At 37.8% G+C, this 21,115-nt stretch overlaps 2 protein-coding genes across 3 annotated transcripts in view; both read right to left on the bottom strand.

The window, feature by feature from the left end:
* The window catches only part of LOC124512839 (leucine-rich repeat-containing protein 37A3-like), a 340,529-nt gene that overhangs the window by 115,212 nt on the left and 204,202 nt on the right, over positions 1-21,115 (bottom strand). The gene's annotated exons all lie outside the window — the stretch shown is intronic.
* LOC124513570 (uncharacterized) overlaps positions 1-21,115 on the bottom strand; it is a 78,131-nt gene that overhangs the window by 21,730 nt on the left and 35,286 nt on the right. Inside the window, exons 12-25 of one of the 2 annotated variants that reach the window (XM_047081703.1) lie at positions 21,010-21,114; positions 20,408-20,461; positions 16,238-16,342; positions 14,428-14,481; positions 13,709-13,822; positions 13,109-13,162; positions 11,243-11,347; positions 8,206-8,259; positions 7,481-7,585; positions 6,532-6,585; positions 5,567-5,671; positions 1,384-1,437; positions 1,024-1,058; positions 318-402 (exon numbers count right to left, since the gene is read on the bottom strand). In XM_047081703.1, coding sequence (XP_046937659.1) covers positions 1,048-1,058; positions 1,384-1,437; positions 5,567-5,671; positions 6,532-6,585; positions 7,481-7,585; positions 8,206-8,259; positions 11,243-11,347; positions 13,109-13,162; positions 13,709-13,822; positions 14,428-14,481; positions 16,238-16,342; positions 20,408-20,461; positions 21,010-21,114 — 974 coding nt within the window. In that variant the 3' untranslated portion in view covers positions 318-402; positions 1,024-1,047. Of the gene's footprint in view, positions 1-317; positions 403-1,023; positions 1,059-1,383; positions 1,438-5,566; positions 5,672-6,531; positions 6,586-7,480; positions 7,586-8,205; positions 8,260-11,242; positions 11,348-13,108; positions 13,163-13,708; positions 13,823-14,427; positions 14,482-16,237; positions 16,343-20,407; positions 20,462-21,009; position 21,115 lie in introns of those variants that run through there. The other variant, XM_047081702.1, reaches the window with a different exon arrangement.

The following is a 21,115-nucleotide window of genomic DNA, read 5'->3' as shown; positions in this document are numbered from 1 at the left end:
CATAAAGCTAAGTATTCTAGAAGGCTACTAAAGTATCTTTATGGCTCACCATCAACTGGAAGCTTCTTTTTTTTTTTTTTTTAATTTTTTTTTTTCAACTTTTTAAATTTATTTTTGGGACAGAGAGAGACAGAGCATGAACGGGGGAGGGGCAGAGAGAGAGGGAGGCACAGAATCGGAAACAGGCTCCAGGCTCTGAGCCATCAGCCCAGAGCCTGACGCGGGGCTCGAACTCACGGAGCGCGAGATCGTGACCTGGCTGAAGAGGGACGCTTAACCGACTGCGCCACCCAGGCGCCCCAACTGGAAGCTTCTTTAGCAGCCTCTTTTGTTCTTTATCTGTTAGCTCAATACCCATGTTCCTCACAAAATCTGACAGATGTTGCACATTAATATTTTTTCCTTTGAAAATATGAAACATGATCATTCAAGAATTTTATAGAATAATTATTTCAAGTAATAATTTAATAGTGTTAAGCATGTTTCTTCCTAACTTGAGGAAGTTCAAAGATATAATAAGATATATACATCCATACAGAATTGAGAAGGGTCATATATCAAATTTGCTTAAAAATACTGAAAAGTATGATTTCTTAATCTGACAAGAAGTCAAAGTAGAAGAGAATAGATTTTACCTAAATAACTGATTAATGAAATATCAACATTAATTCATTTATCCATCTTACCAGAGAATACTATATATTTTAATTTTTTTTCTGAAATATGTTATTTGCTCTTGATACTGACAATAAATAAGCTTTTTTAATGAATATAATCTATTGTCAAATTGGCTTACAGACAACACTCAGTGCTCATCCCAACAAGTGCCCTCCTCAATGCCCATCACCCATTTTCCCCTCTCCCCCACCCCCCCATCCACCCTTAGTTTGCTCTCTGTATTTAAGAGTCTCTTGTGGTTTGCCTCCCTCTCTCTCTGTTTGTAACTATTTTCTTCCCTTCCCTCCCCCCATCATCTTCTGTTCAGTTTCTCAAGATCCACATATGAGTGAAAACATATGATACCTGTCCTCCTCTGACTTATTTCACTCAGCATAATTCTTTCCAGTTCCAAGAATGGAAAAAAAAAAAAAGCGCTTTATTTTGCTGTTGCTTGATATACTCTGATTTGGGAATCTATTAATAATGTTGAAGTGAGTATTATTAGTATAAAAACTCCAGAAAGTTCAGAAATTATTAGTAAGTTATAGGCTTTTAATTACTATATATAAAGGTAAACTGTGGGACATTAGGAGCAAATGTTTCATTAGAAAAGGTTGAAAGCTACAATTTACAAATCAGCAATAGAATGGTAAAAAATATTATTTAAAACTATACTACTACATAAAGTCTGCAGATCTTGGTTTTATATAACTTCCCACTGACCTGTAAAAGCTTTTAATCCACTACACAACTTTTTCATTGTAGTTCTCCCATATACTGTAAGAAGAAATGCAAATAATAAAAAGAAACAGTGAAACACACAAATAATAGGAGAGGAAAATACTCCAGCAACACTTCCGTACTAATAATATTCTCTACTTTTACCCACTTCTTGAGAATGAGTGTAAAGAGGTTAAATATGAAAAATATAACATCAACAATACAACTATGACTTAATTCTTCTATAAAAAATCAAACCTACAATAGTCAAGGGATAAGATTCAAAAGCCACTTACTGTCCAGGGTCTACTTTTTAGCTCTAAGACTTTGAAGAACTTTCTTATTTCTATCAGGCCATAGCAATGGGTTTATGTTTGGTACATGCTATTCAAAAATGTTTAAACTTGGGTTTCAGCAGTGATTTTCTCAGGTAATGTGTTCTCATTCAATATTCCCTGATGTTTTAACAGACCCAGAAAGATTTTTTTCCTCCATTTGGATTACAAGATAAATTATTAGGCACTTTGAAGACAAATCCTTTATATTAGCAATTGGGGGGGGCAGTTATCACACTGATAGACTAACAGATTTTATTTCCAATTTAATATTTTTTTTTGAAAATTTTATTTGGGTAATTGTAGATGCATATGAAGTTAGTAGAAAAAAATAGAGATACCTTGTACGTTTTTGCCCAGCTTCCCTTAATGATAAGACTTACAAAGCCATAGAATAATACCAAAAACAGAATACTGGCATTGATACAATCCACCGATGTTATTTAGATTTCCTTAGTGTTACTTGTACTCATGTGTATGTCTCTGTATTATTAAATTCCAGACAATTTTACTACCTGTGTAGGTTCACGTATGCACTGCCACAGTCAAGATACTGAACAGTTCCAGTCCCACAAGGACCCTATTATAACCACATCCACCTCCTTCTGCCTCCACCAATCCCCTATCTCTAAATCCAGGCAAGCTCTAATCTGTCCTCCATTTCTAAAATTTTGTTATTTCAAAAATGATATGTAAAGATCTTACAGTATGTAAGCTCTGAGGTTGGCTTTTTTAGCTCTGGATAACTATCTGGAAATTTGTCCAAGATGTTGCATGAATCAGATAGTGTACTTTTACTGATGAATAACAGTATTCCATAATATGTATGTACCACAAGTTTGTTTAGCCATTTACCTGTTGAAGGAGACTTGGGCTGATTCCAGTTTTTGGCTCTTACGTTCATGTACAGATTTTGTGCGAACCTAAGTTTCAAAGGTGTAATTGCTACGGTAGCTCTATGCTTAGTTTTGTAAGAAACTGGTACTTTTTCTATAGTGATTGTATCACTACCTTCCCACTACCAAGTATGAGTGGTCCGGTTTCTCTAGCATCCTCATCAACATTTGGTGTTGTCATTATTTTTTATTTTAGCTATTCTGATAGGTATGCAGTGATATCTCACTGCAGTTTCAAATGGCACTTCCTTAATACCTAATGACGTCAAGCATCTCTTCATGTGTTTATCTGATACCTGTATATCCTCTTTGGTGCAATGTATTTTCATTCATATAGTTTCATGTATTTTCCCCATCTTCTTATTGGTTTGTATTTTATATTGCTGAGGTTTTCTCAAATAAAAAAAAAAAACCTTTTAATGTTTATTTATTTTTGAGAGAGAGAAAGAGCACGAGAGGGGGAGGGGCAGAGAGAGAGGAAGACACAGAATCTGAAGCAGGCTCCGGGCTCTGAGTGGTCAGCATAGAGCCCAAGACGAGGCTCAGCCAAAGTCAGACGCTCAACTGACTGAACCACCAGATGCCCCTATATTGCTGAGTTTTGCGTGTTCTTTAAATGCCATAGATGCTGCTGCTTTGTCAGATGTATCATTTGCAAATATTTTCTCCCAGACTGTAGGTTGTCTTCCACCATCTCCACACAGCTTTCCAGAGTGAAAGCTTTTAATTTTAATGAAGTACAATTTATCAATTTTTTCCTTTTGTGAATCATGCTTTTCACATAATATGTTTCTAAATCAATTTATTCTTACTAGACAGCATAAGCATAAATTACATAACTCAAATGTTACCAATAAGAATCCAGTGAAAAATATATCTCCTTTATAAACATCTCCATTGTCAGAATTCTCTTCCTTCTAAGGAACAAGCATTGACATTTTTTGTGTATCTTTTTTAGAGATATTCTATGCATATATTTGTATATAAGAATAGAGCTGACTGGTTCTTTTGATGACTCCATATATTAAATTGACTAGATGTTCTGTAATTATGGAATCAGTTTTAAAATGCATCAAAGTGGGTATAAATTGTTTTTCCTTGCATTTTCAGATACATTGTTTTAAGAGAATATATCTTGTTTGTCCAAATATTCTCTTCCCCTCTGTATCAAGTCTGTCTTATGGGAGGATTATACTTCTGTTCCCAATGATATCATGCAATTTGCTTTGTCAAATGAAATATTTGAGTCTCTTCTGAGTAGAAACTTTAAGAACTATCACATGGCTCCATCATCTCTCTTTTTCCTGTTACAAAAGTGACACTGTCCAGACAGGGACTGTTCTTGCATCCTATGTCCTATAGTAGAGAACAGATGGACAGCCAACCTATGGGCAGTGTCTAATATTGAGTGTCATGCAAAAAAACTCTGTTGCCACTGAGATTTGGGGGTTGTTTGTTGCTACTGCAGCATAGCTAGCTGATAATAGGAACTGGAACCACAGGGCGCCTGGGTGGCTCAGTCGGTTGAGCGTCTGACTCTTGGTTTCAGCTCAGGTCATGATCTCACAGTTCATGAGTTCGAGCACAGTGTTGGGCTCTGCACTGACACTGAGGAGCCTCCTTGGGTTTCTCTGTCTCTCTCTCTCTCCCTCTTACTCTGCCCCTCCCCTGCTTAGGCCATCTCTGTCTCTCTCAAAATAAAGAAACTTAAAAAAAAAGGAACTGGAACCACAAGTGTGTTGCTGTCTTAGCAACAACAAAAGTAGTAGCAAAAACACCAAAACTATGTGGCATTGGCTCTGGTGCTGGAAGTGTTTGGTGAAGAAATTGTTACTGGAGGCTGGAATGAACTCATGCCTTGCAATGGTGTTGGGGAGTTTATCAATTTCAACAACTTAGAAGGCAGATAATGTACTGAATATGCTTGTACTTTAAAAGAAGAAGCTGGGTGGGGCGCCTGAGTAACTCAGTCATGTAAGCCCCCAATTCTTGGTTTTGGCTCAGGTCATGATCTCACAGTTTGTGGGTTCGAGCCCCACATCGGGCTCCATGCGGAAGCCTGCTTGGGATTCTCTCTTTCTCTCCCCCTCTCTGCATCCCTCCTCCACTCCCTCTCTCTCTTTCTCTCAAAAATAAATAAATAAACTTTAAAAAAAAAGAAGAAGAAGAAGCTAGGAAATACAGTGTTACTAGAGTATCTGGTTGATATTGGCAGCAACGGACAAGTTACTACAAAAAGAAATGAACCCAGAAAACAACTGGCTGGCTAGCAAGCAAGGATAAAGGAGAACAGAGAGAATCCAGAGATTCTGGGTGCGACATGGCACAAAAAATGAACTAGTTCTCATCTTCTACAAATAGAAGATAACACCTGGAATTTCTTTTAGTGACCAAGGGCATTCAAAACTAAGGCTTCTGGCAAAGACAATATGAAGAGTGTGATCATCATTCCTTTTGTTGAAACCTCTGATTTGATTAACATGGCGCCTAGTAAATCCTCCAAATTTGAAAAAATAATTCAGGAACAAGCATCTTAGGTTGTGCTTCTCCCCAGGGAAGTCTGATAAAACTCAAGGGATCTACAATTAAATCTAATGAGAAGCACATCTCAAAAAGAATTGTAGATGTAACTATTGGCACATTAAGCAAGTCGTCATCAATCAGATAAAAAGTCAACCCTATTTTAGTATAAAACTTAAACTAAAAGGTACTCTGTTCATGACTTAAAGTGGGGTTCCTGCCCTCTACAAATAGGAAGTACACTAAGAAAGTTGCCGCAGCCCCCAAGAAGGGGTTATTCTTCAATGCCTTCTTCAGATGTGAGAAGAAGAATAATGGAAAAAGGTAGAATTTCTTCAATCCCATAACCAAGATCCATAAAGAACAATGAGCTGGGAATCTAATCATCATGGTAAGATTTTTCCCAAAGAACTTAAAAATATTTTCAATGCTCACCATCAGTGGGCAGGTTGCATTTGAGATCCTTAATTTCATCTTCTGTGAGTTTCCATCCCATGGTTTTCAAAACTGAATCAAGTTTATTGGCATTAACAATCCCTCCTTAGAAAAGCAAAATGGTCAAGAAATAGCCAAAGGAAAGAAAAATACAGTTTATATATTTAAATAACCTATGGGCCCACATGGCTGTAGTGTAGGTGGAAATATAAAGGGTGTCCCCTGTCAGAAATATTTTTCTTTTGCAAGCAAGGGATCTTTTTCTAAAATTTTTGTTTGGGGATTTTAGTTCTTAGAAATTTCCATCTGCAGAAAAAAAAAACAAAACTGAAATCTTGAGCTAATTGTCCAGAATGCATTTTATTATAGTCAATTAGCATGCTGCATAGTTTTTGGATTTAAATAACTTAAATAGGCTCATATATAGCATGACAGTTGACTTGTTTTAGCAAATACATCAAATTGTTGACATATACTAATGTTATTTTCAGCAGGAACATCAAGTGTCTATAGTACAAAGCGGGTCAATAATAGATAATAATAGATAATAGCTCTTTAAAAAGAACCTCTTTCTTTAGTGGGATCATGGGGACAGGTTTACAAAGCATAAGCTTTAAAAGGGCCTGCATTACTATTTAATAATTCATAGTAATGAAAAACATTATTTTATCTTCTCACTAATAAGTGGGCTCATTTGTGTTTATTTTATTGATTGTCTCAACGCCTAACCAAATTCCCCAAATATTTTCCCTTTAATTTTACTGTTCTGACACAGACTTTATTTTCTCTTATGTAAAATATTATTTAAATTTCTATATGGAGATAATTTGCTCACAGGTCTATATCAGAAGCTAGGAATGATATCAGTATTTAAGGAGGTTAGTGAAGTTCACAATTGGATATCTAGGAGATAGTATAATGTGTCTCTTAGAATCATCTGGCTTTGTATTATGCTGCTCACTTACCATTAAGAGACTTCAAACCATCCAGTAACCTATTCTTGTAGACTTTTCCTTTAGCTACGTGGAAACATAAATCAGGTCATACATAAGTAAGTGACGTGGAGATTCACCAAGGCAGCAAGTCATTATTTAATGTAAGGAGGATTTGTAATTTTTTCTAGAAAATTTCCAATTTACTTTCAAATTTTTAAAAATGAAATAGCCACCAATGTATCCACTCTATTCAATTATTGACACTGAAGCATGTTACTCTTGTAATCTTAGTACTTTTTTTAAATTCCTTTTCAGCTCTCTAATGTCCTTTTCTGTTCTCTCACCTAGTTAGCACCCAGTATAACTTTTACAATTCTCCATCTATAGAACCACAACTACAAAAGGTACTTCTTAGCCCTGATGGCAGGTTGTGAATAAAGCAGCAACTGATTTCCAACTAAAAATTAATGGAATTCCTTCTTAAAAATCTTCTCTTGAAATGTTTTTATTGTAAAGAATTTTAAATATATACAAAAGTAGAATGGAAACAATGAATCCCCATATACACTCAGCTTACAGTTACTGATGTTCTACCATTAGATAGCATCCTCTTAAGGTGAAAACGTACCATTCATTTTTTTAAAAAATTATTTGCATACGTAAGTGTATAAATTGAACCATATCACAATGGCTGTACTTTTTCGGTCTTTGTTTTGTTTAAGTGCCTTTTTCTACTTCTTCCTTCTCAGTCTATGGTGCAGCCACAAGTCCCTAGATGATTCATGTTAACAACCTAGAATATACCTACATATTATCTATCAGTATGTGAAGATACATAATTACATGAGTGAAATCATTCATACTAAGTAGTTTTTGAAAGCATTTTTTCTATGCTATCAGAAAGTATACAGAAGTTCTCATAAACAAAATAAGAAATGTGTGCTTCCTTCAAGACCATATTAATATTTTAAATGCTTACCATTAACTGGCAGGTTTTTTACGAGCTCTACACATTCCTTATCTGTGACAGTTACTCCCATGTTTTCCAGAACACCTCCTACATCACTGACATCAACCTCTCCCCCTTCAACATAACAAAATGGTCACAGATTAGTAGAGAGAAGGGCCTAACCACAGCCCCCCCCAAACCTGTTGACCCTTTACAGCTTCAGCTACAATAGCTGAATGAGCAAACACACACAATATGTTAACTGTTCGCCACTGTCATTAATTGGGGGTAGAAATAGAATTTCTCTCTTACGCTTAGTAAAGTAATAGACATACTGATGCAGTTTATATAATACAAATTAGGACACTGTAGGCATAAGATCCATTTATTTTGTAAGGATATTATCTCTCCCCTAATCTCTTAATGATAACAGAATTTTATCTCTGTGAAAGTTTGCTGTATCATTAGCTATGCTAATTCAAATTTAGGCTTTCAAAATCAAGAATAGTGACTATTCTTGGCAAATATTCCAGAAACTAAGAAATTTGCTACTATAAATTCACACAGAAAAATTAGTGCTAAAATGCAAATGTTCTAATGTGTAATTCTGGGCAACTGTATGCAGATATTCATCAATATAGAAGAAAAATGGGTAGAATAGAATACAAAAGGGAATGTAAAAATGATGGTTCTACATAAAAATATAAATTAGCTAAAGAATAAAGACATTAGATTTGTAGAAACTTCTAATTAACCTGTAATAGTTTCCACTGCTTCCATCAATTTTTTGAGCTCAGTCTTCCCATTAGCTGTAAGAAATACCATAATTTGGCAATATTATAAAAAGATAAAGGAGCTAAATTAAGAAATAGAGATTCTCCCCACAATTTAATCTCACCAGCCAAAAACTTCTATGCAATGGATTGCAAAGAATTCATTCTATGGTAGATAGAGGGTTAACCCAAGAAAGCTTTCTCTGTCTTATGCTTGCAGGAATGTTACAGTAGGCTAAGTATGTTGTTGTTTGGTCTCTGATAGCCCTTCTGATGCAAACGCAAGGTTCTTCCCATGATTGATGTTGAGAACATTTTTCATGTTCTATCTTTTACTAATACTTTTCTTTAGTTATTTCAACTATTAACTTGGAATGGCTGGTTATGTGTTCTCAATCTTTTGTTACCAGCACATGCATAAAGTTTGGGTAAACGTTTCTACCTTTCTATGTTTGGGAAAAAAGAAATCATTAGCTAAAGCTAGAGAGTTATAGCAATATGGCATTGTTCCAATATCAGGAAGGATTGATCAACCCCCTAAGACCAGCTACTTTATTTACTGGGCCAAGTACAAAATGAAAACGTGGGACCCCTTGTTCAAAAATCAGGAAAAAAAACTTTGCTTTTTTTTTCTTCCACAGTCTTGTTCCCAAACTGTCATCGTGGTGTTTTTGTTTTAGTTTTTGTTTATAAGTCAGCTGGTAAATGTTGCACTGTCACAGGCATGGCATCTTCTAGGGTTGAGTGCAGAACCTCACAGGCACCCTGGGTGGTCCCATTACTCAGCATGCACGAGGCTCACTAGCAGCAGACTTCCTTCCTTCCTCCTGCCGCCAGAACCACACATCTGAAAATTGAGTCACGTGTCTCACTTTCCTATGCACTGGTTGCCTCAACTCACTATGGACAGGCGACTCCCAAGAGTAATGCAGCCTTGACGTGGGGACACACTAGATACCTGGAAGGGGATGAGGAACAGGCTTGACCCTGCCAGCCCAGAGTGGGGACTGCTGCTGCCATGCTTCAGGTACAGGTTGCCAATGCTAGCCCTCCCTGCAACCATGCCCAGGTCCCTGCTGGGGTCAGGGGATGCAGATGTTGCCAGGCATGGTGGTGAAAGGGAGGTTGGCCATACCAGAGGCTGTGGAGTGGTTGATCCAGAATACATCCTGGGGACTAAATGGCAGGGGCAGTCACATGCCTGAGCCAGGGTGCCAAGCCCCAGCCATGCTCTAGTTTCCCATCAGACTTCAATTAGGAAACACAAATTCAAAGATAAAATTGTGAAGACTCTCTTGTGGCACTTGGGCAGCTCAGTCGGTTAAGCGTCCAACTTCAGCTCAGGTCACGATCTCACGATCCGTGGGTTCGAGCCCCGCCATCGGGCTCTGTGCTGACAGCTCGGAGCCTGGAGCCTACTTCAGATTCTGGGTCTCCCTCTCTCTCTGCCCCTCCCCTGCTCACGCTCTGTCTCTCTCAGTCTCCAAAATAAATAAACATTAAAAAATTTAAAAGCGGGGCGCCTGGGTGGCGCAGTCGGTTAAGCGTCCGACTTCAGCCAGGTCACAATCTCGCGGTCCGTGAGTTCGAGCCCCGCGTCGGGCTCTGGGCTGATGGCTCAGAGCCTGGAGCCTGTTTCCGATTCTGTGTCTCCCTCTCTCTCTGCCCCTCCCCCGTTCATGCTCTGTCTCTCTCTGTCCCCAAAATAAATAGACGTTGAAAAAAAAAAAATTTAAAAGCAAATTATGAAGACCCTCTTGATGGCCAAATCAGAGCACTAAACCCCAAGCATGGCACTCTTGAGATCACGGCTCTGTCCAACTAACCTCACTGGTTGCACACCACCATTCCCCAAAGCAAAATAAAGGAAGGCCTACAATTCCACAAATCTATAAACCAAAAGCCTCAAGAGGATAGCTGACTGCATAAACCATAACCCCTGTTCCTTAGGTCTTTCTAACATTTCTGAGTGATGTTTTAAAACATAACGAGAAGGTAAGTGATTCGACTTGAAGAACGTGAAGCTGGAATGGGCAGGTGACAGAGAAGCCAAGCATGTGCAAGAGAAGCAAAGAAGCCTAAGACTACACCTTTTTTCTGTTAATGAGCCAGTTTCCCCATTGGGGAACGTAAGGCTTGTCTAAGTTGTGGTTGGTTACAGGCTCCTTTAGGCATTAACAGTCCTCAGCTGGGGACAAAGCAAAACTATCTGCTGCAATCTGGTGTTGGGCTTGTTACCTGGAAATATATACTGTTAACCTCAATGAAGATGACTAGGAAACAGTTTTCCTTTATTGATTTATTTTGATTTGATTTCGTTTTATCTTCTTCAGTTCTAGTCTCACGGAGACTTTTTAGGGAAGGCCTCCTGGGCTTCAAATCACATGGTGCATGTATATTTGAGGCAACTGTCAATGAATACAAAACAAAACACAAAAAGCAGCTAACTACCTACCAATACTCTGATTTCCTCTCAGAGCATAGAATCATAAATGGAAGTGGATGCCCAGACAGATACTACATCTCTACCGCCCCACCTCCGCCTCACATTTATTTAGGCGCAGCCACGTGACCAGTTCTCCACAAAGGAATGGCTGCGGAAATAACGCGTGCACTCTCTCTCCTTCATGCTCTCCTTTCCATTCCATTATTAGATAGAAACGATGACAAGGCCTTAAAAAGGAATCCAAGAGGCAAGGAACCCGGATCCCTGTATCGCTGAATGGAGAAGAGCCACTGTCCATTACCCAAAGACACTCTCGCCTTGGACTTTCACGGGGGAAAGAATTTAACTGCTGCTGCATTTACCCGGGACATAATTTTAGGTTTGTTTTTAAATAAAAATGTAGTTTCCCCTAAATAATACATGATCTGTTCTTAAATGAAGACTGTTCATCCCTATCTTTGCAAATGCTTCTAATTTCTTTTGGTATACCAAATATCACTAGTTAATATACATTCTCTTACACAAGCTCATAAATGTAAACTCCTAAGGCTCATTATTATCTACAATGCTTACCACTAAGTGGCAGATTTTCTGCCAGAGCTTCACGTTCCTTTTCTGTGAGTTCAATTCCCAGATTTTCCAGAACATTGTCTAGGTTATTGGCTTTAACCATTCCTCCTTAAGAAACAAACAGGAAGTAATCATGAAAAAAATATTACGTGATTTCCAAAGATTATATATAATTTTTTTTCTCACATGCATTTTAGTATGATAAAAAAACAAAGAAAAAGGTACAATTTATTTGTATTAGTGAACAGGCATATAAGGTTGACTCAGTAAATCACCGAAAATGATGTCAAGAACAACTTAGATAAAATGTTCTGAGGTTGGGGGTGCCTGGCTGGCTTAGTCAGTAGAATGTGTGACTCTTGATCTTGGTGTCGTGAGTTCAGGCCCCACATTGGGCATTTAGCCTACTTAAAAAATATTCTGAGGTTGAAGCATTACTGGGTGACAGGCTGTGATTATGTGTTTAAAGTTACTATTTGTAGTATTAAGTAATACTCATCTGTTAAAAGAGGGGCCAAAAGAATACCAATGATAGGACTGTCCCCATGGGGAATACAGAGAGAGTACTGTGCAGGTCTGTCCCCAAAACAAAGCCAAGGGATCAGCTGAGAGGGATAGTTCAAGATTCAGATCATCAATGTTCTGCTATTGCAATATACAAAAAGTGTATAAAAGATGAAAAGACTATAAAAATGGATTCAATGCTCTCAAAGAGAAAACTGTCATGAACAACACATTCACCACAAAATTCTCCAAGAATGTCGCTGACTGGAATTATTCCAAGTATCTGGGATGTCAGGAGGCCACCTGCCACCTGCAAGAGGCTTCTCTCATTAAATAGCAGCAAACCTTCTACCCTTTTCCTCTTTCCCTTCCTACTTCCCCTTCTGGTCTCTTTTTCTTTTTTTTTTTTTTTTTTTTTAATTTTTTTTTTTTTCAACGTTTATTTATTTTTGGGACAGAGAGAGACAGAGCATGAACGGGCGAGGGTCAGAGAGAGAGGGAGACACAGAATCGGAAACAGGCTCCAGGCTCTGAGCCATCAGCCCAGAGCCTGACGCGGGGCTCGAACTCACGGACCGCGAGATCGTGACCTGGCTGAAGTCGGACGCTTAACCGACTGCGCCACCCAGGCGCCCCTCTGGTCTCTTTTTCTAAGGACCTACAGGAAGAGGAAGTAAAAAAAGCATTTTGGCCACAATACCATGCTTCTTTTCCACATTTGCTGTTGCTGCTATTGTGGTTAACTGGTCTTTAGGAAAGAATGTTTTATAGAAAATAACTTGAGGGGCGCCTGGGTGGCTCAGCTGGTTGGGCGTCCGACTTCGGCTCAGGTCATGATCTCACAGTTTGTGAGTTCGAGCCCCGCGTCGGGCTCTGTGCTCACAGCTCAGAGCCTGGAGCCTGCTTCCAGTTCTGTGTCTCCCTCTCTCTCTCTGCCCCATCCCCACTCATGCTCTGTCTCCTCTGCCTTAAAAATAAATGAAATAAACAAATAAATAAATAAAATAAAAAAGAAAATAACTTGATTTGTGCCATAAAATTATTAAAGGTCACTCCAAAATCCTTTGTATTGTTGTTGGGCAAACGCTCAGAAAAACTGCCTATGATATTCTGTATATTATGTGTTGTATAAATTAGATTTCAAATGATTCTTTGGGGGTGCTATTTAGAAATATTCTCCAAGAGTGAATGGATCCCTTGCAATATTATACCATGGGTGATTATGCAAAAATACTTAACATAATGAAATAAAAAAATCTAAATACAGGAATGTAGACATGACTCAAAACCTGGTGGTAAGATGTTTGTGTTGATATTCGTGTTGACATTTAGCAGACTTTTCTGCTAATCATGGTTCTTAAATACCTTTTACAGACTTCACACCATCCAACAATCTGTTCTTATACACCTTTCCAGCAGCTATTAAAAAAGAATAACCATAATTTATATCCAAAGGAAAAGAACATGGACACACAGTTTTTGGGCGATTGGGTAATTCTAGGAGCAATCTTTTTTACTCTTTCCCTAGGAAGTCTGTTCTATCTCCTCATCAAATAAAAATTATTTTAGGAAAAAAATTGTGACAAAAACGTACCCAGTGTTCAGCAACCAAGAAGACTGCTGGGAAGACTATACTGTACAGGAAAAAAAAAATCACTACTTCTTTGTGTCCCCTCCCCCCTTTTTTTTTAACCTGTGTCTCACTTCCCTCAGTTTCCTTCCTATCATGCAGGCCTCTCAGGGGCGTGACTGGGTAGTGTTATTACAACCTGCATCAACTCTGATGGCAATATGGTTATGGTTAAAGAGCTGGGTTCACAGATTGAATCTGTACATCAGCAAACTTAATTTGTTTTAAAAATTATTTTCAGTACTTTTTAGGAGAAACAAAGAGACAACAATTTAGAACTGCTGACAATGACCCCCCAAAACCAACGTCCCCGGAAAGGCTGTTCTGAGACTTACATGGCTCACCGTCGATAGGCACGGTGTGTCTCAGCCTCACTAGTTCCTTTTCAGGGAGCTCGATCCCCATGGCTCCCAGGACCTTTAGCAGATCGTTGGCATCAATCTTTTTTCCTTTCAAAAGACAGGAACATCAGTGCGTGACAATTTGGAATCTAATGATTCCAGATAATGAAAAAATGATCACCTTCAGCTCGGAGGTAGCGAGCGAGTAAAAGGAAACACATACAACTACACAGAATCACAGGGAGGCCACAAATAGAACACAGGTCCTTAATCTCCTAAAAGGCATACTCTCTTAGTGATGCATCTGTGTGCATCTAATGCAGCAGAGGGTAGATTTGCTTTTAAGATTGGCCAGCAAGTTAGAATGATGGAAATCATGGAAATTTATAATTTTGGCAGGGGAACTTAGAATTCTGGGGAGATCCTAAATTATGTGATTTTCCTCTTCATATATGCCTATCAAGGTATGGGATTATTTGAATATTAGTGAGGTAAGTGGTATTATTGCTTTATTAAAAACATTTGGGCCAGATTTCTTACCAAGACACAGAATTTTCATTGTATTTTTAAAATTTAAGTTGTACAAATAAATACAGCATAAGACTCTGAAAACAAGTATTCAATGAGACATAATATAAAGACATATAAACAGTTTGGGGAAGTTGAGGAGATATTTTAAAAATAGTACAATTTTATAGTAACTTGCCACTCACCAGAAAACATTTTCAATGCATCCATTAACTTTTTCACTTCAACCTTCCCATTATCTGTTAAGAGAGCCACGTAAATCAAATACAAATATAACACCGGCACTCATTAGCAATATGGAATTTAAAAAAGAAAGCAATATATGTATACTCTAATATTTTATCCTATATTCATCTTGAGCCAGAAGTTCTAAAATATTACTAGAGCTTTGATTCATTGAACTACAGAAAATTAAACCTCTGGTAGTTAAGGATGAGATATAAAATTAAGTCACCATTTCCCACAGAGTCGGCTTCATGACTCCTATACGTTGGGAAACTCTCCACTGTTTACATCAGGCACAAGGAACGGAATTTACAATTTTTGTGTGCTACATATTAATGTTTGTACCTGGCTCTCACAATTGATCTCCTTATGTAATAAGCTGATACTTAGTAGTTCCTGACTTTTTTTTTTTTTGACACAGAGTTTCTTACTCCTTTATTCCCTATGAGTAAATTAATGATCACTTCAGTGATTGGCTTGAGATCATTTTAAAAGTAGAGATTCTGTATATTTTTAAATCAATATTTAAAGACATTAACATGAAAGCATATTACAAAGATAGAAATTTGGGATTCTATAGGATCTCAGATTCATTTTTCCTTACTAGACCAAAAACAACTAAGACATTGCATTTGCACACATTATTATTTTTTGTCTAACTTGTAGATGACAAATATGTAAATAGAAGCTTCATGTCACTTTTGTTCTTTATTATCTTCTGGCTCTAAAAGTACCGAGCAGGCCAATGTTCGTTTTTAAACAATTTATTGAGATATAATTTGCATACCAAACAAACTCATCCATTTCAAGTATACAAGTGAACAGTTTTAGGATATAGACTGAATTCTGCAACTATCACTGCAATCTAATTTTGGAACATTTTCATATTCCGCAAAAGAAACCTCATTATAAAAAAAAGAAACCTCATACCATTAATTTGCAGTTCCCATCTACAGCCCCAACCGCAGTCCTAGGCAATCACTAATCTATCTGTGTCAGGGAAAGTGTCAGGACTAAGTGTCAGTATATTATATGAGGAAAAGATTTCTAAAAATCCAAATGGAAACATTAATATGTAGTACATACAGATCTGCTTATTCTGGACATTTCCTATAAATGGAATCATACAATACGTGCTCTTTTGTGACTGGCTTCTTTCACTTAGCATAATATTTTCATTGAACCACTGCATTTCAGCCCTCATTCAGCTTCAATTGTATTTCAGTGTTTCTAGTTCTAGCTTCAAGGGAGCTGCCTGAGAATGTGGCCTTTAGTTAGATCATGGAATTTGAAATAGGAGTGGGATATTATGTAGCTTCAGAAAAAGGCAAAATTCTGTATGTTATAGCCTGAGTGTTTGCAGACCGCTCTGAGAAAATGAATGAGTGCTATCATACGGCTTTGGAATGCGCCTCTCATGTTTAATCTCCCACATTTTCTCTTTTATTTTCCGATTTTTTCTGTATTCATCTCCTCTAGACCGTTTTTCATGCTATTTTCACCCCTAATTATTTATCTATTCCCTCACTTTTTGTAGTCCTAATCAAAGAACTATGTTTTTAGCATTCCTTTGGATCCAGAATTAAAAAGATTGATGAAATATGTTAATAAAATGACAAGAAAGAATATTACTTTATTTTCTTTCTGAGCTCATTTCTAAGTTTTTACAAATATCTTCTTACTGGCAAACAAACTTGTTCAGAGATGATTTTATAGAAGCTCACAACTCAAGTTATATTCAGTGATGCAAAAATTTATATGCTTACTCACCATCAACAGGTAGGTTCTTTATCAAATCGCTATTTTCCATTCCTGTGAGATTCATTCCCATGTTTTGCAAAGCAGTGTCTAGGTTAGCAACATCAACAATCCCTCCTTGGAAGAAAGAGAAGAATGTAAGCAACACTGAATAACCTTAGAATGTGACAATAGCTATGAATTCCTGTGTGTTATAGATATTGGTTTCACCTTAAAGAAAAAGGTCGAATGTATATTCAGTTGTATCTAAGAGTGTCAGTAATAAAGGCGGAATTAGAATTTCCTCCAATGAGTAATTGCGGGAATCCATTTATATAATTAGCTTTTAAAGACTGTGGCAGAACTTCAAGACGATTTACAGAAATACAGAAAACAAAATTCATATGCTTCTGCCAGTAGGAAAGTATTATTTTTGTTTGCTGAACAGTTTACATGGTTCTTTCCTCTGAATAAATTTTCCCAAAAATGTCTAATAATTTCTCTCATCTTGTGAGATTGAAATATATATATATAGTAGAATATGCATGACATACATTTACCATTTTAACCATTTTTCAGGATAGAGTTCAGTGGCATGGAATATACTCACCTTGTTTTAGAACCATCACCCACTATCCATCCCAGAACCTTTTACCTTCCCAAATTAAAAGTCCGTACTCCTCAAACAATACTCCTCATTCCTCCCTACACCCAGCCTCTGTCTCTATGAATCTGACTGCTCCAGGTTATCTTACATTAACAGAACCATACAGTATCTGTCTTTTTGTGATTGGCTTATTTCACTTAGCAAAATGTCTTCCATGTTCACCATGTTGTAGCCTGTGTCCCAATTTCTTTCCATTTTAAGGTTGATGAACACACAGACTGAGCCCATCTCTTGGCTCTTTGAATAGTGCTGGATATACAAATTTGGATACGCACTACAAAAGCCTGAATGTCTGTGTGCCCCCCTACCCCCTGCCATTCATATATTGAAAACCTAATTCTCAAATTGATGGTATTAAGAGATGGGTCCTTTGGGAGGTTATTAGGTCATGAGGGCAGAGCCCTTATGAATGAGATTAGTGTCTTTATAAAGGATAACCTGCAGAGATCCCTTGCCCCTTCCACCTTGGAATGATACAATGCGAAGTCACTGTACAAATACAACCCAAAGGAGGGCCCTTACCCACCATGCTGGCATCCTGATCTTGGGACTCCAGTCCCCAGAACTGTGAGAAATGAACTTCTGTTGTTTATAAGCCATCCAGTCCCTGGAAATTTATTATAGCAGCCTGAATGCACTAAGACACATGCCCAGAAATGGAATTGCCGAATCACGTAGTAATTTTAAGTTTTTGAGGAACTGCCATACTGGTTTTCATAGTGGCTGCACCATTTCACGCTTCCACCACCAGCGCACAAGTGTTCCAACTTCTCCACATTCTCACCAACACTTGTTATTTTCTGTTCCTTTTTAAAAAATTTTATTTTTTTAAATGTTTATTTTTGAGCAGGGGGGAGTGGAGAAAGCATGAGCGGGGTGTGGTGGTGGGGGGGGCAGAGAAAGGATAGAGGATCCAAAGCACAGCCTGATGTGGGTCTCACACTCACGAACTGTGAGATCATGACCTGAGCTGAAGTTGGATGCTTAACTGACTGACTGAGCCATGCAGGCGCTTCTGTTCCTTTTTATAAAATCGCCATCCTATGGGGTGTAAGGTGGCATCTCATTGTAGTCCACTATAAGTCTAATTGTTCATTTGTAGGTAGTCAGAATGCACTGTGGTTGCCCGTAGGGTTTTGTTTTGTTCTGTTTTGGTGTTCTGTGACTTGCTTACGATTTGATTAACCAGAGACCTCGTAAGCAACCTTTTAGGACTCATTACGTGTCCTGTGTTTTAGGATCCATGTCTTTGAACAATCACAAAAAATTACCAACTGTTAGGTCTTCAAATTAGCATTTTCTTTCTTTGTCTCTGTTAGCTCTTTTGTATACTGTTGGATAAACTGGCAGATTTTTCACTCTGACCCTCAGGCCTCTTACTCCTCCTTCCCGTTTGTTACTTTTTTGTCTTTATGCTGGAATCTTGGTAATTTTTTCAGAGTTCTATTCCAGTAATCCAATTAATTCTTCATTTACATCTGCCAATAAAACCATTATGTTTTTAAATTTTTCAGGCTAGACATTTCATTTCTAGAAATTTTGACTCCTTTCAAATCCATTTTTTCCTGTGCTAGTTTTTAAGAGTATTTCCATTTTCCTTTTGTGAATTTAGTCCTTTAAAGCATACTTATTTTATGGTCTATCTAAAATATTTGTATCATATGAAGTCTTTGGGCGTTCCATTTTTTATTGTATATATTGGCAAATTTTTTTAAAATATACTTTATTGTCAAATTTGTTTCCATACAACACCCAGTGCTCATCCCAACAAGTGCCCTCCTCAATGCCCATCACCCACTTTCCCCTCTCCCCCAACACCCATCAACCCTCAGTTTGTTCTCAGTTTTTAAGTCTCTTCTGGTTTGCCTCCTTCCCTCTCTAACTCTTTTCTCCCCCTTCCTCTCCCCCATGGTCTTCTGTTAAGTTTCTCAGGATCCACATATGAGTGAAAGCATATGGTATCTGTCTTTCTCTGCCTGACTTATTTCACTTAGCATAACACTCTCCAGTTCCATCCACGTTGCTAACAAAAGGCCAGATTTCATTCTTTCTCATTGCCAAGTAGTATTCCATTGCATATATAAACCACATCTTCTTTATCCATTCATCAGTTGATGGACAGTTAGGCTCTTTCCATGATTTGGCTATTGTTGAAAGCGCTGCTATCAACATTGGGGTACATGTGCCCCCATGCATCAGCACTCCTGTATCCCTTGGGTAAATTCCTAACAGTGCTATTGCTGGGTCATAGGGTAGATCTATTTTTAATTTTTTGAGGAACCTCCACACTGTTTTCCAGAGCGGCTCTACCAGTTTGCATTCCCACCAACAGTGCAAGAGGGTTCCCATTTCTTCACATCCTGGCCAGCATCTATAATCACCTGATTTGTTCATTTTAGCCACTCTGACCACGCAGCGTGAGGTGGTATCTCAGCGTGGCTTTGATTTGTATTTCCCTGATGATGAGTGATGTTGAGCATCGTTTCATGTGTCTGTTGGCTATCTGGATGTCTTCTTTGGAAAAGTGTCTATTCATGTCTTCTGCCCATTTCTTCACTGGGTTATTTGTTTTTCAGGTGTGGAGTTTGTGAGTTCTTTATAGATTTCGGATACTAGCCCTTTATCCAATATGTCATTTGCAAATATCTTCTCCCATTCCGATGGTTGCCTTTTAGTTTTGTTGATTGTTTCCTTTGTAGTGCAGAAGCCTTTTATCTTGATGAGGTCCCAATAGTTCATTTTTGCTTTTAATTCCCTTTTGGCAAAATTTTTTCATCTTTTGTAATTTTCTGTTTCAAGTTCATTTTAAGAAAAGTTTTATAGGGAAAATTCTTCTGACCATGATATGAGGATGAATTTCTTTAATACTAGAGTTACTACAATGCTGGTGCAAACTTTAAAAAATTTTTCTTTTAATATTTATTTCTTTTGAGAGAGAGAGAGAACGCACGTGCGTGTGAGTGGGGGAGGTGCGGAGAGAGACTGAGACAGAGAATCCAAAGCAGGCTCTGCACTCTCAGCACAGAGCGTGACATGGGGCTCAAACCCACAAACCATGAGACCATGACCTGAGCCAAAGTCACACACTCAACTGACAGAGCCACCCAGGTGCCTCACTTTTTGTTAAATTTTTGTGAGTTCCTGGGCCATGCAGGGAGTGCAAATATGAATTGGAACCAACATGAACATAGGTCCATAGTCATGAATTTTCAAAGAAGACATTTCTTCATGATCTTAGAATCCATGACTATACACATAAACTTCCTTTTACCTACTTGTGCTGATTAGACATTTTTCTAGTTTACCATTTCCTTAAGGGTGAAGTTATTCAAGAGTTCAACTTTTATGTGGATTTTTGCTTCCATCTTAAGGTAAAAGAATGGTACAGGAGGCCATTTCGTAAAATAAATACAGAAAAGATCTTTGGAAAAAACATGAATGTAGTTTTACACACACATACACACACAGTGGTAAAGGCTTCTCGTCTGCTTTTCAGATTCAGATTCATCTGCTTTTTTGCTATAACTGTCACTCACCTTTAAGGGTTTTTACACCATCCATCAACCTATTTTGGTACACCTTTCCAACAGCTGTACGAAAGAAAGAAATCAGACCACACCAATGAAAGATTAAGTTAGGCATTTAGGAAAGACAGACATCATAATTTACCCCCAGAAAAGGCCTCATTTAATTGTAAATAACCAAGAAAACAGTTAACAAGTAGAGAAAATTTTCAATATGGCCCCCTGGCTTCTGAGGGAGTTATTATGGGCACTCTACTATGCTGAAACACACACATCTTAATTCCCTATGCCTCCCTTTAATTTCCCCATTTTCCCTTTCTGGTATTTTCTCACTCTTTTTACTTTCCTGTATGTCCCTGTTTATTCTTGAGGATGCCTTCTGACTAGAATCAAAAGTTAGAATAGGCACTTCCTTGACTTAATACCAGGTTAGTGACTGAAGGGGCCAATGATTCTATAAACAAAGTGGCACCGCTGGGGTTACTTCTTAAACTGGAACTGCATAATTCCTTCTAAATCCTGTTTTTATCAAATGGAAATAATTCTAGAACTTCTCAAAAAATAAACACAAGTCTGAGTTCCTTAAAGGCTACATTGTTTTTTTAAATACTCACCATTGACTGGCAGACATTTCTTTAGTTTTGAGCACTCCTTATCTGTGAGCTCTACCCCCATTTTCTCCAGAATACTTTGAATATCACTGACATTAACTTCTCCTCC

Source organism: Lynx rufus, unplaced genomic scaffold, assembly GCF_022079265.1.
Source record: "Lynx rufus isolate CCGP_SWC_20201006 ecotype Redwood Valley unplaced genomic scaffold, mLynRuf1.p SCAF_18, whole genome shotgun sequence".
NCBI lineage: Eukaryota > Metazoa > Chordata > Mammalia > Carnivora > Felidae > Lynx > Lynx rufus.
This window is presented reverse-complemented; position numbering and strand designations above follow the sequence as displayed.